The 16,935-nt window shown below is 36.2% G+C and overlaps 2 protein-coding genes, 1 long non-coding RNA gene and 2 other non-coding genes across 5 annotated transcripts; 4 read left to right on the top strand and 1 right to left on the bottom strand.

The window, feature by feature from the left end:
- Positions 1–2,054: 2,054 nt before the first annotated feature.
- On the top strand, positions 2,055–3,544 carry LOC113069383 (uncharacterized). The gene is made up of 5 exons (XR_003279715.1): positions 2,055–2,146; positions 2,526–2,577; positions 2,777–2,850; positions 3,054–3,116; positions 3,219–3,544. It is a non-coding gene; the product is annotated as an uncharacterized LOC113069383 (long non-coding RNA).
- On the top strand, positions 2,615–2,711 carry LOC113069447 (small nucleolar SNORD12/SNORD106). Its single transcript, XR_003279726.1, has one exon. It is a non-coding gene; the product is annotated as a small nucleolar SNORD12/SNORD106 (small nucleolar RNA).
- On the top strand, positions 2,892–2,985 carry LOC113069446 (small nucleolar SNORD12/SNORD106). Its single transcript, XR_003279725.1, has one exon. It is a non-coding gene; the product is annotated as a small nucleolar SNORD12/SNORD106 (small nucleolar RNA).
- A 59-nt stretch (positions 3,545–3,603) lies between the features above and the next one.
- Positions 3,604–4,940, bottom strand: smim7 (small integral membrane protein 7). The gene is made up of 5 exons (XM_026242438.1): positions 4,821–4,940; positions 4,648–4,689; positions 4,516–4,574; positions 4,184–4,274; positions 3,604–4,078 (listed from the first exon to the last, which is right to left on the bottom strand). Exons 1-5 carry the CDS (start codon positions 4,844–4,846, stop codon positions 4,063–4,065), a joined length of 234 nt encoding a protein of 77 aa, XP_026098223.1. The 5' UTR covers positions 4,847–4,940; the 3' UTR covers positions 3,604–4,062.
- A 5,109-nt stretch (positions 4,941–10,049) lies between these two features.
- On the top strand, positions 10,050–15,669 carry LOC113069381 (trimeric intracellular cation channel type A-like). The gene is made up of 6 exons (XM_026242437.1): positions 10,050–10,261; positions 12,685–12,841; positions 13,180–13,364; positions 13,494–13,581; positions 13,931–14,048; positions 14,972–15,669. The coding sequence occupies exons 1-6, from the start codon at positions 10,138–10,140 to the stop codon at positions 15,185–15,187; spliced, it is 888 nt and encodes a 295-aa protein (XP_026098222.1). The 5' UTR covers positions 10,050–10,137; the 3' UTR covers positions 15,188–15,669.
- The last annotated feature ends 1,266 nt before the right edge of the window (positions 15,670–16,935 follow it).

Raw genomic sequence — 16,935 nt, 5'->3', positions numbered from 1 at the left:
ATTAGTTGACTCTATATCTTATAATAATATGTCTTAGTAATATGATATTTAAATGCTTCATCTGTAGTTTTTATTGTGGGGGCAAAATGTATGTATGCAATGCAATACAATTAATTATTGAGAGAGAAATATTTCTCAAAAGTATCATATTTTTTATTGTGTGTGTGTGTGTGTGTGTGTGTGTGTCATATCTGATACTTATATTTGAACACGATTTCTCTATAAAGATTTATGGTTAATCAAGTAAATCAATGTTTTCTCAATCCAGTTAATGTTCATCTTCAAATGTTAAAATATAAAAGTTCTTCTTACATTTACTTTATAAAAATTAGTAAAAATCTTACAGCAAAATTACCCGTGAACCACTACCTGAAGGAGAACATTTTTAGAAGGACCTGTAATTGAAAGAAAAAGCATATTATACTAAGTATAAACTATCAATCAGTTGACAGAATGTATAGTGTTGTGTACAACAAGAGGCCTTAATTAGAGGCTTAAAAATAATATATATCTAATATAATAAACCAGGTTATTGCTTTTTTATAATATGGTTTCAGCACTTAAAAATTAAAATAATCATTGACATGGGTCAATAGTGTTCCTCCCATGGAATTCAAGAGTCATCACACCTAGTTTAAACAAGCCAGAAATCAGACAACATTTGGCTAATCCCCAAACATGTGAACAAACTACTCAAACAAAGCATTTATCAGGTGGAATCTCAAACTAAATCTTACAGCAAACAAAGCAAAAAGCCATTTAAACTAGCCATCCAACATTTGCATGAATCACGTTTGCTAATTCAGAAACCACTTTGGATAATCATATCTACTTTAGTATCAAATATAATATAAATGACATTTTAAAAAATCGCCTCAATACATTTACAAGGTAAAAACATTAAAATAGCCTATATAAACAAAGAACTGCATTAATCATTTACTGTAGTCTGCATAATAAAAATGGTGGCACTTCACACGTTTTGAAGGGATGTTTTGCACCAGACATACTTTTGGGGGGAGGACTCTCTTTAATATCAGCAGTTGATGGGAGATGATCCCTCGGCTGATAATTCACGACTTGAGTTTCTTTGTGCTAAAACAAAGAGCTGGGAGGCGCCATTATGTGCTGACAACACATTCAGTGGCGCTCTTTATGTACTCCACTTACAAAACACAATATGTGCTAATGTAATCACACAAATAGGCGGTAATTGTCCTCCAGTGCGTGCGAATTAGCGCGTCTCAAGTGTGACCATGATCTGCCCCCACAGATATGTCCATGGATAAAATTATTATTATTATCATCATCACCATTATTATTATTGTTAGTAGTATATGTCTATGAAAAGTGTTTGGTAATGTTTTGCAATGATTCTACAATGTAGATAAATAAATATGTATTGTACATTTTTAATTCATAATGCTATTAATGCGACTATGGTAAACTTTTCTGTGTTTTATAAAATTCACATTGAACTCTTGAAAACGATTCGTGAAATGTAGATGGAGAGGCTCTAGTCAAAGAAAGAAACTTCAAATTTAGCCATTACTGCCACCTTTAGGACAAATTATGGAAAAACACAGAGAAATTAAATAGCAACCAGCAAAAGTAAAATTTCAATGTAATTGTTGCACATTTAGGGTGTTTATATATATATATATATATGTGTGTGTGTGTGTGTGTGTGTGTGTGTGTATACTGGTGACTAACGATCTAAATAACAAACTTTTTTTGAAGGATTTTTCTAAACTTTTTTTTCCACTATTTTTAGTTTTTCGTCAGTTTCGTCAGGCATATTATGTATACTACATAATCTAAATGACGACATTGGTATTTAAAGGAGGACCAAACGTCCACCATACGTTTGGTCCTTGGCTGTAACACGGATGGTTAAAATGTTATTTATGTAAGAAATGTAGTTAATGTACATCTCCATGTAGTATTTTAATGCTAGAACTATCGATTCGTAATACGCCTGCATATTATTTCCATAGACACTAAAAGAAAGATTATTTCAGATCAGAGGTTGGAACTTGGAATCTAACCTGACGTCATCACCACAAACTCTCACTGCGCATGCGCGCGCACTATAAAAAGCCGGAACGCACGCTCTTCCTTCTCTGTTCCGTCTTTCTTGTGAAAGGTGAGTAGTAGTCACTTTGTGCTTTTTATTTCCCATTTTCATCTACTATTGTACACGTTTTTTAAACCACGTTCTTTACTGTTTTACTAAACTATCCACTCTGATAAAGCAATACGAATAGAAGTTAAAACTAAGGATTTTGGTGTAGCTACGCGCTAACCACGTGGCTCTTTTTCGGTGCACAATGAAAACTAGACTTGTTCTGGTTTACTATTATTATATAATACTGTTTCGAGCATATGATCGTTAGTAAGATGGATAAACACGAGTAAATGTTAATCAGTTGTTTCAACGTTACATAAGAAGTGGGTTTTTCCAGTAGCCCAACTATCTGAGCAGCTGTATTCTGAAGTTCACTCTAGATTTGTTTGCTCTACAGTATGTTGGCTGTTGGACCATGGAGTTTTCCTATAGTGTCTACTCAGATCTTGGTGAGTTTAGATTTACTCTAGACTTTGCTTTAACATTTTTGGTAGCAATGATGACTTATCTTTTTTCCCCAGCAGATCGGCAATGTTGACATTTTTTAAAGCAAAAAATAAGCCAAATGATCTGAGCAACCATATACCTGTGCCAAAATCTGGCGTTCATTTTAAGGAATGTTATTGATGTTTACTACTATCTCCACAGATCCCACTGGAGCCAAATGGATAACCTTAGATTCATCAGACTTCGTTTCATAAGTCTTTAACACTCCAATGCAGGTAAGACTGGGCATCTTCTTGGCACATCTGGTTGCCATTTACCAGGTGCATGTGATGACTGATCTTTTTTCCCCAGCAGATCGATAGTGTTGACATTTGCTCTAAACTTTAAGCCAATTTATCTGAAGCACCATGAGAATTGCTTCGCATACAGAGTAATGGTGCTCTTTTGTTCTAAAGTCCTTTTATGTCTTCAAAAACAGGCAGAATTCTGTAATTCAAGAGGACCACAACGAGTGACCCTTGATTAATGGCCACATGTGAAGGTATGGTATGTTTATCTTATTCTATTCAACAACTTAAATGTTGAATCTAACGGTTTCTAACCTGTTTTTTTTTTTTTTTTTTTTTTTTTTATTATTATCTAGGTGTATGCGCGAGCCATGCTCCTGAAGGCCCTTCGGTGCCAAACCCACGTGGAGCAGTGGATGACCCACACCATGGGTTTCCTCAAAGCAGTCTAGTGTTTACCAGCCAGGGGGAGGAAACGCCTTTTTGAGTATTAAAGTTGCTTTATTTTGACCTGCTAGTCTTCCAAGGTGCTATTTTTATGAAAAGGCATTCAAGTACCTTTCATTTTTAACTTCTCAAAGCAGTCACTAATTGCTTGTAACTTTTTGTTCTGTGCAAGTGTAAATCGTCTTGCAACTGGCAGTTACCTCTCTTACGTTTTCAATAAAACTATGAAAACTTGTTTTCTGCATTTCTTATTTGTGACTCTAGAGTTCAAATATAATGTAAACCAATCTCAACTTTCAGTGGTGTGAAATTTATTTTTAGGGAATGTTCAAATGGAGCAAAATTAAATGCAAGCGTTAAATTGTATTGGTTTCTAAAACGCATGAACTTAAAAAATCTGATTTTTATATATATTTTTTTCCTATAGATTAGTGGTCACAAAGCTTGGTTCTCCAAGGATTTACATTAGTGACTTGTACATCGACTAAAACTGAAATAGCTGACAATACTTGCGTAGGGTAATAAAAGACCATTCAAACTACTCTTTAGACTACATTTAAACTTGTAGTTTCCATGCATTCTATCCCCATTTAATGCACAAACCGAAAAAGCAATATACACCCTTTTGTACAAAATATACAGATGTTACATAAGACTTCCGAGACATCCCACACTAAAAAAATTACAATAAATCCACCAGTGCTGCAAAAATTCTCCTTTTGTGTCTTTAGTGATCCTCCATGTAACCGCAATCTATGATCCAAATAACCTGAAAACAAAACACGAACACTTTAAAATCTGCAACTCTCCACAAAAAGAGCATAAACATGATTATTTTGAGGGACGACTAAATGTCTATAAGATCAGTACTCACAAGATCATGCAAAACATGATGAAAACGTTCCAGAGAGCAATGAATATGCGAAAGTACCGCAGACTCAGCAGAAACTCTCTGATGTTGTCTCCTAAATAACGCATAAGATTCAGATATGATCGTAAGATATTTAGGGGCAAAAATGCAGCATGCATTTGCAATCTTTTTTTTTTTTTCTAATATTTGATAGATTTCATAAAAATGCATTCCAGCTCTATGCCAAGATTGATTCAGGGCCTCTGTGGCTGTCAGCCGTCTGCTCACTTAATATTACACTGTCCCAATAATATCAAATGAACTATAATAATGCAGCGTTAGTGAATTGCTTTTACCAGTGCTGGACGATCCAGATTCATCGCCAAACCCTTGAGACTGCGTTACTCTTTTCTTTCTGCACACAGACACTGATTAACAAGCAATCACCCAAATGAACCCTGACAGATAACAGTAGCGCTTTCACTCACAGTTTAAAGTTGAGCACAGCGCCGGCGTTCATGAGCAGAGTGCTGGAAACAAGAAAAAGAAAACACACTCCTGTTACACAGTGACAATAATGTACCACACATATAAACACCACGAACAACTTTCTATTTAACAATAGCGCGAGATGTATCCTGCTTTAGAATGTGACATTTACCCCAAAATTAAAAGATCTCCGATCATTTTGACTGGTTATATTTCTTTTACTGTCTATGGTTATATCCGCCTACTAGGTTCGTCTTTTTCTTCTTCGATCTTTGTATGAATACAGTATGAGTCTCCGTTCATCACCGCCCCCTGACGGCAGATGAAGGACACGACTGTTGAGGCGCGCTCAAGTCTGCGAAAGGACTCTCTCACATACTGCATAAAACTGTATTGTATACAGAGTGCTTGGTAATAATTGATTACATGTACTCTGGGCACCGGCGGCGCCAGGGGGGGTCTTGGGGGGTCTCAAGACCCTGCCAAAAAATGCCTTGACCCCCCATTTGACCCCCCAGCCTCTTCCTGATTAAAAAATATATATATTCGGGATAAAGATCCAAAAATGTTTCTCTTCAAACTACGCAGAACAATAATAAAAAATATTTCGACATTTATTCATACACTGAACCGAGAACCGTTTCTGTCGGACGCGTCCGATTCGAGAACCGATGAGCTGATAACTGCGCATGCGTGATTCAGCGTGAAGCAGACTGACACAGAGCGCATCTGAACCGACCTGATTCTTTTGGTGATTGATTCTGAACTGATTCTTTGCTAATGTTATAAGCGCGGGTAAACCAAAGGCTTGAATGAAGGGCAATCATCGCCAATGACGGCATTACATCGAGCGCAAAAGAACCGGTGAACCATTTTTTTTTTTTCAGCTGGTTTATTTGATCGAATTGTCCGAAAGAACCGGTTCACTTGAGCACACTGCTCCTTTGCCCCTTAAGTGCCCTTTTGTCAAAGCAAAATTTCCTCAATTTTTTTTTGTAATAACATAAACTTTTGTGAATGCCTGCCCACGCCCAATCATAATATTAGTACAATTTATTAATAATAATTTAGCCGTAAATAAAATGACCAACATGATGACAGTTCACCTGACTACGACCTCATCCAACCGGGAAGATTCCTCATGCTGCACGCACATTTTTTAATTGCTAGAGGATATTTTCAACATCGTGGCAGCTGGTAAGTGGTGTTTCATTCTCAGCGAAGTGATTTTGGTGTTTATTTACTTATTATTATTTTACAAGAACGATGTGATGTGAGAACATGCAGATACGTTGTTTATATTGCTGTGTGTAGCCTGTAGTGTAGAAGTAACATAGCGTGCTGTTTGAGGGAGAAAAGTTTCACAGGCATCGAGGGGTCTGGTCTTTTTTATGTTATTTGAATAAACTTTTATTATATTACAGTACTTATTTATTTTTAACACGTAAAAATAATTATCACAACACTGGTAAGGTTTATTCAGATTTTCTCATTCTCTGAATCATCATTATAAAAATAAAAACAATTCAGAAATGAATTAAAATATAATTATATTTTAAATGTGATGCAAATATTTTTTCTACAAAAGCAACAGTGTTTACAACAGCAAGACCACTTTAGCCTGTAAACTCAATAATATCTATCTGGAAATAAATGTAAAAATATCAATGTCAATAAAAATGCATAATATACCTGACATGAAAGTGCAGTGTGAAGGATATGAATAACAAATGTAGCCTGTCATTTGATACATTGCAAAGGTGTTTTTGTTGTTTAGTAGCAGAAATATGCAGTTATTAGCCATGTCCACTGTATTTTTTGTTGGTTTTCATGAGACCCCCCTTGAAAAGACCAGGACCCCCCCATTGCCCCCCCAATCAAAATTGTCTGGAGCCGCCACTGACTCTGGGTTACGTAATCAGATTCCATAATTGGTTAAATTCTATTTTAAAGTGTAATTTTTACAATGTTAACATTTAAGTAATAATTAACTGTATATGCACAAAATGGAAATGCCATGTAATTGTAATATAAATTAATTTATGATCCATGCTTCTGAATTTGGGAGCAAAAGCACCTCTCCGTCAATTATACTATGTATGACACAAGTTACTAAACATTATTTGATGTTGGTTAATTGTCACACTGACGTGAGCGTAAACAAATAAAATATTACAAATGTAAAAAATGCATTTAACGTATTTACTTTAATTTTTAATTTTAATTAATGAATGAATAGCTCTTCCTCAACTCATAAAACCGTTGTAGTTCTTTAATTTACCCCAGTTTGAGAAACACTGGAGTATATAGCTATAAAAAGGTTATAAAAGTAACCTTAAAGTAATCCAAAAGTCGTCAGAGTACGTTACCTAAAATGAATAGTCTAGATTATATTACTGACCATGATTTTCATCATATAATTTGTAATCAGTAACAGACTAGAATTTAAAGTAATCTACCCAGCAGCCTATACTACAGTAGCACATAGTATTAAAAATAAGCTTTTTACCTATTTGATTTTATAAAAAATAGCCTATTTGATTAAAATAATACAATAATACTACTACTAATAATAACTATTATTAATGAACAGCAATTGTTATTTTTACTATTTATTATTATTATTATTATTATTATTGTTTTGTGGTTTGAGAGAAAATAAACATGACATCACTCAGAATAGTTCATGAATATGATAAACATACACAATGTAGTTAATGAATTTTATAAGGTTATTTTTCCATTCATAATCAGAGCCTGGCAGCCCCTTTATTTCTGCTACGTAATCAAGGCTATGATTGTTGAGCGCATAAAGTATCCACCATTCCACACTTTGTATTTTAAGGTTAATTAAGTGCAACATCCAGTCATTTAAAGTGTACTTTTTCTTTTTTGAATTCTGGATTCATCATAAGATGGCAGTAAACATGAGAAGTGCCAGTTATACAAGTTTTCAGTCATCGTTCAAAATAGTAAAAGCTAGGACAGGAAGGTATTAAGAGATAATGAGAGCACAGAAGAATTTTCAGCAAGAACACACTAATCACTATTATAATACAAAACGGAATAGAATAATACATGATGACTGAATTTGGATGCACCTTATGTTAATGCATGTGGGCTTAGCGGACTACAGCCAACAGATACACAGACACACTTCTTTGAGCTTTTAAAATTTGCAGCTGCTGTATGAATGGGGGCATACACAAATACCATATCAGATCGAGACAGGTGGACCTGGGGGAGGTGGAGGATTTCAGAGGAACACTGAATTAAAACATTTAGATCTCCAGAAAGCATGCTCAATGGCTGCAGAATCAGCCCAGGCCAATCACCTAACCCTAACCCTAACCCTAAGCTATGTAGTAAATGTTTTCTAGCAGATTGCATGTGAAGGACCAGATAACATAACAAAACCCATGGTGACCCTGCTGACAAAAACAATAGAAAACCATCAGAGAAATTGGAATGATTTCCACTATAAATACCAATTAAATACCATTACAAACATTACACACCATTAACTATTAACCATTAAAACCAGTAAATGATGGTTTCCTGTAGTGTGTTGTGGGACATATTACATTAGGATTTTGTAACTTTAACAAACGCCATGAATAGAAGCCATTACAGTTTCCATTGAAACAATAAAATTTTCATCATAACTTGTAAAACCATTACAAATTGCAATCACCTTATAGGCTTCTTCATTTACTCTATTTTCTAACTCGATAGCTCTAAAATGAACCCGTTGTATAATCGCTGCTGTCTCTTTATGAATGAATGGAATATTCTAGTCAGACAGTGCAGAGTAATAAACAGCAGTGGATGCTCAGACCTGGGATAGTGGCTACATGCTGTGTACAGTGAGAGAGACGGACAAAGGTAACCTGATGTAACGTTTTTTTTTTCCCTTTTAGCTTTTCCCAAAAGCCTTTATCTTCACGTTTTTTGCTTGCCTTCACGAGTCCAGACTCCTTTGCGTCAGTTTTGGTCTCTTATCAGGGTTGCCAGGTTTTCACAAAAAGACCCCACCCAATCAGTACTCAAAACTTGCTCAAAACTAGCCCAGTCGCTTTCGAGGGGAGTCCCCTCAAGGAATAAAATACATGTGTTTTCAGGAGCAAAATATCACGTCATTGAGTCGTTTTTCAACCCGCCGACATGAAAAACAACTGTGTTAAAGAAGCTCAATTCCCAATTCTTATAAGCAAAAGTAGATTGCATTAGAGCTGCCCTTTGTTGGCCGTCAACGTCGCTTTTTATCTGACACTTATTTGATGATGAACCAGCCAGGCCAGCCGTGTTGGACTTCTCCAGAACATCCAGATGGCCAGTCCGCCCCTGCTAATGGCCAAATGATTAGAGAGTTGGACTTGTATCCCGAAAGTTGCAGGTTAAAGTCTTAGGTCTGGTAGGAATTGCTGGTGAGGGAAGTGAATATACATCGCTCTCTTCTACTTTCAATACAATCACTCCACGGGCACCGCAGCAATATGGCTGCCCACTGCTTCATGTGTGTGTTCACTGCTGTGTGTGTGCACTTAGATGGGTTAAATGCACAGCAAAAATTCAGAGTACGGGTCACCATACTTGGCCACAAGTAACTTCCGAGATTCCTGCTTTTAAGTTAATATTTAGACCTCAAAGCCACTAGAAAGCAAGTCTGCAACCTTTAGCCGAAAAAGTGTAATGGTTAATGCTAACGCTTCTGGTCTGGCAGTACGTGGCAAAGGAAACCAGAGGCCATATTTTATTTGTATATTTTTGAATGGATGTCAGTGGGAGAGAGGCTTCACTATGCTGTCTGTATAAACAGCTTTTTATAGGATAGGGTTTATCATTTAATGAATCGAAGCTTGTCGGCTAATCTTCGACATGTCTTACACTAAACAATACTTTAGGATTGAACTATTTTCACTCTTTTTATTTAGTTTACGGCATTTCTCATTCATTCAGTAATGGCATCAGATAGTATCATGGGAATTTGACCACAGGAAAACAACAAACAAACAAACAAAAACCATGGTATAGCCATGGTATACTGTATGTTATACTACATTCATATCAACTATCATATAGTAGTATAATGGTACTATGGCATAAGCCTATTTAAAAAGTGGTACTACATGAATGATCCACTTAGGCTACATGGCAGCAGTCCATATGAATAGGATGTTTTGTAAGTGAAGTGTTTAATTAATCCTTTTAGGTCACGACTATTTATTCAATGACAATAAAACAATTCCATCTGGATCTGTTCTTGGCGATCGGATAAGCTCGACTGATGATCGATACTGAGCGCGTTTCGCGGTCATCCAGTAAGCGGCAGTATCTCATCCGCGTCAGATCTGTGTGATGATTTCGTCTCAGTAGTGCGCCTGAGCTCGTGCTGTTTATTAATAGGCATCTGAATGTGAGCGGAGCCTTTTACTCGTGCGCACGGCGAGTCTCTTGAAGATCTGTTCACGCGGAAGGGTCAGAACATCATGGAGGTGCTGGATGTCCTAAATCTGGGCGAAATTGCCCATTATTTCTCGAAAATGGCGATGTTTCCAGTTTTTGATGTCGCTTATTATATAGTGTCAATACTCTACCTCAAATATGAACCAGGTAAGTAGAATCGTTATTTAGGGATAACTGAAGAATACTGCACTTGAGCTTTATTTTGGTCATATTTAAATGACTGGTATTTATTTATTTAGTTGTTATTCTTTGCATTAGCGAGTGGATCAATGCATTTAATAGCTACTGCGTTAAATATGAAATACTTAAATCTCAAGCTTTAAAATAATTATTGTTTTCATCAAGTGTCATGCAATTTAGTTCACTGTCACATGGCTTTGTGTTTGCAATAGTAGCCTGTAATGATCATTCCTATAGCCTACGTGCGTATTTTAATATTTTATCGATGTCTCTGCGTATATTTCAGCATTTTCTTTCTTTCTGGGGGTGGGACGAGTTGTCCCACTCTTGAAGACCCTCCTCGAAACACGATAGAGTAGTTGCACATTCCAATGCGAGTCTCTTTGCAATAAATAGAAGCACCATAAATAGAAAGCAGCAGAGGAAAGGACAAAACAAACCCAGTGAATTTGTTAAGCAAATTTATGTAGCTTACGACTTGCTTCCTTTCAACGAGTTATATTTGAACCATGCATAAACAAATTGTATTTCAGAATCAAACCATAGATTTTTGTATTGCATTACATTGTATATACCATATAATCCTACTTTTAAATGTATTAGTAATAGTATTTATTTATTTATATATTTTTTTTGCCTAAATCACTTTTTATAAATGATAATTACAGTGTTTATTTTGTTATGTTAAAAAGAAGGAGCTTTTTGACATTAAAATGATGAGAAGGTATTATTTGCATTGCACTTGGGGTCATGAAATATTCTGGCATTATGGCAATGAGGATCAGATTTTATTTGATTTATACTTTGATTATTATTATGTTGGCATTACAGTAATTAAAACACTTGTCTGGCAATGTAATGCATGAATTGGGGGTCAAATGTTCTTAACTATTATTGTAACCATACAAAATAAAATAAAATATATAATCAACATTTACTTAATGCAAAATGTAAAATTTAATGTATTTGATGTAATGTATATTGAATTAAATGAAAACTAAAGTTGTCCATTAGTGGTCATTCAGTTTTATAGATTTAAGCGGTTTTATTTGGTCTGATGAGAACAGAATATGAGTTGATGCTGTCACTTAAAATTGCATCAGGATTTCAGATATACCAGAGCAAAGATATATAACTATTCATGACATTATACCATAATACCATTCACAAACTTGTGATAAATCGTATTGATGTTGAAAAATGTGATATAAATATCCACCACTTCGTCCAAACATTAGCCAGTTGCTCGCTGCAGTTCATCCTGTCAGCTGTTTGTGCGGGCTGCAGTTTGAGACCAACGAGAAGCTTTAGGCTTCTGTTTATTTTTAGGCCACATTTGAGAGGATCGTTTTTCATTCAAAATGCCTGTTGGGTGCGTAGCGACCCAAGCTACACCTGTTCTTTAAGATGTGTTCATCCCTGGAGATTTGTGGAGCTCATGTGGTCCTCCTAACACTGCTTTAGAGCGTGTTTTTGATGTCACTGTAAGAAAAATGTGTGTATGTGTGTATTTATATCATTTGAACGGCTAAAGTAAATGCAATTGTAAAGCTTGTTATTTAATGGCATATTCCCTTACTACTGTATATATTGTGAAAAAACGTTCCAATGGGATATTTAATGTAATTTTACAGTAAGATACTGTTAATTTTACTTTTTTGTATAGTTCTCATCATTTACAGTAAAAACAAAAACAAAAAACAAAACATAAATTCCCAGAATTCTCTGCAACTATGTTACTTCTTAGTTTTTGTCTTATCTGTTATATTCAATAGGGTTATTTTCCATTTAATGTGCCGTGTGTTACTGTAATGTTGTTTTATGTTTCAGTATGACACTGTGTGCATTTTATTTATTATTATTACTTCAGCTTGTAGAGAAACTTGTGATCATCTTCGATCCCTCATGTGGCTTTCTCTTAACTACCTGGTGTTTAAAGATGGTTGTCAGTACATTATAAAGTTCAATCTGAAAACGTTAAATGTTAGTACCGTATTTTCATAGTAAAATGTGGTATGAATTAATGGGAATGTCAAATTCTGGAAACTACAGCTGCCTCTTTTTCTCCCCACCCTCCAAAAAGTATCATAAGTGCAGATTGGAGAAGTTCAGTAAAGTATTTTCATAATAATTCATTCGGTTTTTAGGTTTAGCTAACTGCCTAGTGGAGAGGAATATTTTTAGTAAATAACAATGTAAACTGTGGCCGATCACTTAGTAAACAAGTCACATAGACCACTTTTATGAAGTATTTATTTTTGTGATGCAAGAACTGAATTTGCAATTTTCAATTATAATCATGGGACGTTCAGATTTTTGGAACTCGTTATATATGTAAAGGTTAAGGGTTTAAAGTGAAGGTGTTCTGTGTTGGTCTGTGTGTGGATCAGGTGCTGTGGAAGTGTCCCGTAAAAGCCCAGTGGCCTCATGGCTTTGTGCAATGCTCTACTGCTTTGGAAGCTACATACTAGCAGACATCATGCTTGGTGTGTCTCCCATCGACTATTTCCATAACAACAGTCACATCCTCCTGGCTTCAGCTGTGTGGTGAGGATTTTTAACTGGACCAGCGCTTTGTACACTCTGCATATAACACTTCAGAGATCACTTTAAGACAGATCTTTAAGATAAAATCTGAAAATTGTGTTTTTGTTTGTAACATGATCATTTCAACTGTTTTTTGATAACAACTTTATTCATTTCTTGATCTGAATACATCCGATATTTCCACAGTTACCGCGTCTTAATTGCTTACAAGTAACAGTTCTACAGACTAATATCTGTACCTTTATTAAATCATCTTCTTCCAATAGCATGACAAACTTGTGTGAGGATCTTTTATTGTATCTTTTTATGAGTGTGTTTTTTTTCACTCTTTTTTTCAGGTACCTGGTTTTCTTCTGCCCTCTTAACCTGTTTTACAAATGTGTGGCGTTTCTGCCTGTGAAACTTGTGCTAGTTGCAATGAAAGAAGTGGTCCGCACACGTAAAATCGCTGCTGGAGTTCATCACGCTCAACATGCGTATCACCACGGCTGGCTGATCATGGTCATTACCGGCTATGTTAAGGGTAAGTACGTATCTTATATCTCCAGAGGGATTTATTTTAGAGGTCATGTAACGCTTTCATAAGACCCTTTAAAACACTTGTTCAGGAGATCTCTGCTGCTCTGCTGATAGTCTCTGTTAAAATCCACAGGGTCAGGGGTCGCTCTCATGTCCAATTTCGAGCAGCTGTTGCGAGGAGTCTGGAAGCCAGAGACCAATGAAGTGCTCAAAATGTCATTGTGAGTGGAAAACCTTTACACAAGCAGAAGCAGAATTTTGGAGAGCCATGTCTTTTCCATTGGACAGCTGCATAAATATGTCTATGTTAAGATTGTCTTAAGAACTAGTTTGACCAGAGTTTAGTCTTACTTTTCTGATTCAAACTGGACCTGTCTACCTCTTTTATAACCGACTTTGAAAAAAATAAAAATAATAAAATAAAGTTTGAAAAACTGTCCGTTTAAATTCCAGATAGAACCAAAACCTTCCATATGACTCATGTGTTTCATTCAAAGTCTTCTGAAGCTGTTCGTGTTTCAGACTAATGACTTTTATAAATGTTTAGAATGTGATTCCTGTGTTTTTCAGCCCTACCAAGGCCAGTCTGTATGGAGCCATTCTGTTCACCCTTCAGGAGGCTCAGTTGCTCCCTGTGTCTAAAAGCACGCTCATCTGCTTCTTTACACTCTTCATGGCCACAACCAAGGTAATAATAAGCTTGTTTAAGAGTCCTTTCAGCTCATTTAATAAGTCGAAATAAAAGGAAGGGTATAAATAACAGTAAACACAAATGTAACTCAGTGTTTCCGTTTAAAAAGGGAATCAGTCTGAATTTGTTCATTGACTGAATGCCCATAAATTGTCAAGGCAAAAATGTTCATGATACTTAAAATGAAGTGAGCCCTGCTTTGCAAAATTAGCTTTCTTCAGATGGAAAGCCTGCCAAGATACATGGAGAGTAGTTTTATCTCAATGAATCTCCAATAATAACTGTATATGGACAAAAGCATTGGGACACACCTCTTAAATTATTTAATTTAAGTGTTTCAGGAGGATGCAATACCACAGGTGTATAAAATGAAGTACCTATGCATTTACAAGCAACTGTAAATACACACTCTAAAAAAATGCTGGGTTAAAATCAACCCAGTTTGGGTTATTTGGCAACCCAGTGCTGGGTAAATGTTGGACAGAACACATGCTGGGTTATTTGACCGGGCCGGTTGAGTTAAATGTTTTTACCCAACATGCTGGGTTGTTTTATTTAAGTCAACTATTATTCATAATTGTCTGTGCATTTAGAATACAATGCCAACAAAGTGTTGCCACCTTGTGGACAAATGTAGGCTACTATTGCAAAAAAAATGAAAATAAAATAATAAAAATAATCAATGTGCGAACACAGCGTACAGGAAAATCACACTGCACACTAAAAGTATGTGTGTGAAATCTGTGGCACTCAGACCATAAACCCCAGTACACTTTTCGACTTAGCAGCCCAATAGCAGTGGCCAATAACAATGCCCAATTTTACTTTTGCACAGGCAATCAAAAATAAACTATTCGGAAAAGGTTATAGCAGAGACATTTCTTGACACTTCATCACTCAATTTATTATTCCTTATCCAGGTGTTTATGACGGCCCGTCACTCTCACGGATCACCCTTCGCCCTCATCGAGTCCTGGCTGTGCCACCTGCTCTTCGGTTCACCCCTCGGTTCTGAAGATGACCATGATCACCACCACTCCGCACCAGCTGCTGCCTCTACGCCCTTCTCGCCCTCCAAAACCAAGGAGGAACTGAGTGAAGGAACCCGCAAGAGGAAGCCCAAGAAAGCCGAGTAGAGTTACAACACACAAAATCATCAACCCAACCTGTGATAAGACAGAGCGGCCCGGCTCTGATTGAGAAAGGAGGGAATTTGATCTTAAACCAATGCAAGTTTCTCTTTCAGTGGTGCTTTTGTTGACAGACATGCCAAATAGGGATTCTGTAAATAGCTTCCCCCCTCTTAACTAACATCTATGTCTTTATTTTCGTAATGTTTTCCATCCTTCAAGCCCCATTCTCTCCATGCATCTGATGATGTGCAGTGTGTCATGAACAGGTGAATGAAAGAAAGGCAGTGTGATGAGAAGCTGCCTCTATCCGTTTGTGTCATACTTCACTGAAGGGTCCATCCAAATAATCTGATGAGACTCGTTGTCCACCGCTGGTTGACCCGACTGTCACAGAACATTGCTGCTTTTCAAATCCAGTCGAACTGGGGGAAAAACAATATATTTTCAAAAAAATAAATTAAAATAAATTATTTTTTCGGCCAAAATCAGTTGTTTCAATTTTTTCCAAATGTTGTGTTTTCAGTGATATGGAGACAAATAGCCTACTATATATATTATAATATACTTAAATTCATGGATGAATCCACACTGTGGATAAATTGTAAGTTTATTTGAATTATGTTATGAATTACGTTTACCATTTGGAAAAAAAAAAGAAGAAAAAAAAAGGAAATAGTAAACTTTCGTGATGGGAAACTTTTTTTTTTAATTTTTTTTTTAGTAATATAAGGTAAAGTGCCTCTATTTTGGGTTATTAAAGGTTCATATTTTGGTTTTGGGAGTCCCCAACAACAGGTTGTCATGCATGCAAGGTCAAAAAACACTTTAATCGTCTTATAATTTCCATTTATGTTAACATTATTTGCTCAACGACTTCCCAAACGATTCGTTAAGCGATTCATTTCCCCAAACTCCTCCTTTGCGTGACGCTAATCCGCGGTGATTGGTCGATTGGTCTCATTATAATTTCATCATGCATGAAGGGTTTGTGAGTGGCGCTTCTTTGTCTCTGTGTCCTTTGTGTACTACAAGCGTCACAGTGGAAACAGCTATTTTACCGCTCCAATATCGGCACCTAGTGGCGAAGAGTGAATTATACTTTTCATTCAGACCATCGCGAAAAGACCAACACGTGGGCGAGCAATATGCTAATGTAACGGAAACGGCTTGGGATTTGTTTTAAAAACGACTCGTTTCGATGATTCAGAGTCGACTCTTTCTTTTGAGAGACATTAACTTTATACACGGTGCACTTTCAGATTTAAAACTGCAGGATGTTTGCATTCATTAGAGCTGTGTTACACACTTCATGAAAGGTAATTTTCAAAAATACATAATAGTGGCCCTTTAATAAAACCATCAAGGTGGACATCACTTCCACAAGAGAGTATTTTTGATCATTACATAATCAATCATTATATGATTAATCAAAAACAAACACTTCTCACCTCGCCAGCAGATGGCATAAAAAACCCCCAGAGTCGAATCATAGTTATTTACAGCGTTTCAGGATATGATTCAATGTTTCACAACAGAGAGTTCTTCACTCTTTTTCATGTACACTATGATTTAGATTTAGACGCAGACAGACAGACGGATAGATAGATAGATAGATAGATAGATAGATAGATAGATAGATAGATAGATAGATAGATAGATAGATAGATAGATAGATAGATAGATAGATAGATAGAGCAGTGGCGGATACAGAACGTCATTAATAGGTGGGCCTGGTCAATATACGGAGGGGC

Source organism: Carassius auratus, unplaced genomic scaffold, assembly GCF_003368295.1.
Source record: "Carassius auratus strain Wakin unplaced genomic scaffold, ASM336829v1 scaf_tig00001591, whole genome shotgun sequence".
Taxonomy (NCBI): Eukaryota; Metazoa; Chordata; class Actinopteri; order Cypriniformes; family Cyprinidae; genus Carassius; species Carassius auratus.
Note: the sequence above shows the minus strand (reverse complement) of the source record. Positions and strands in the feature narration are given on the sequence as shown.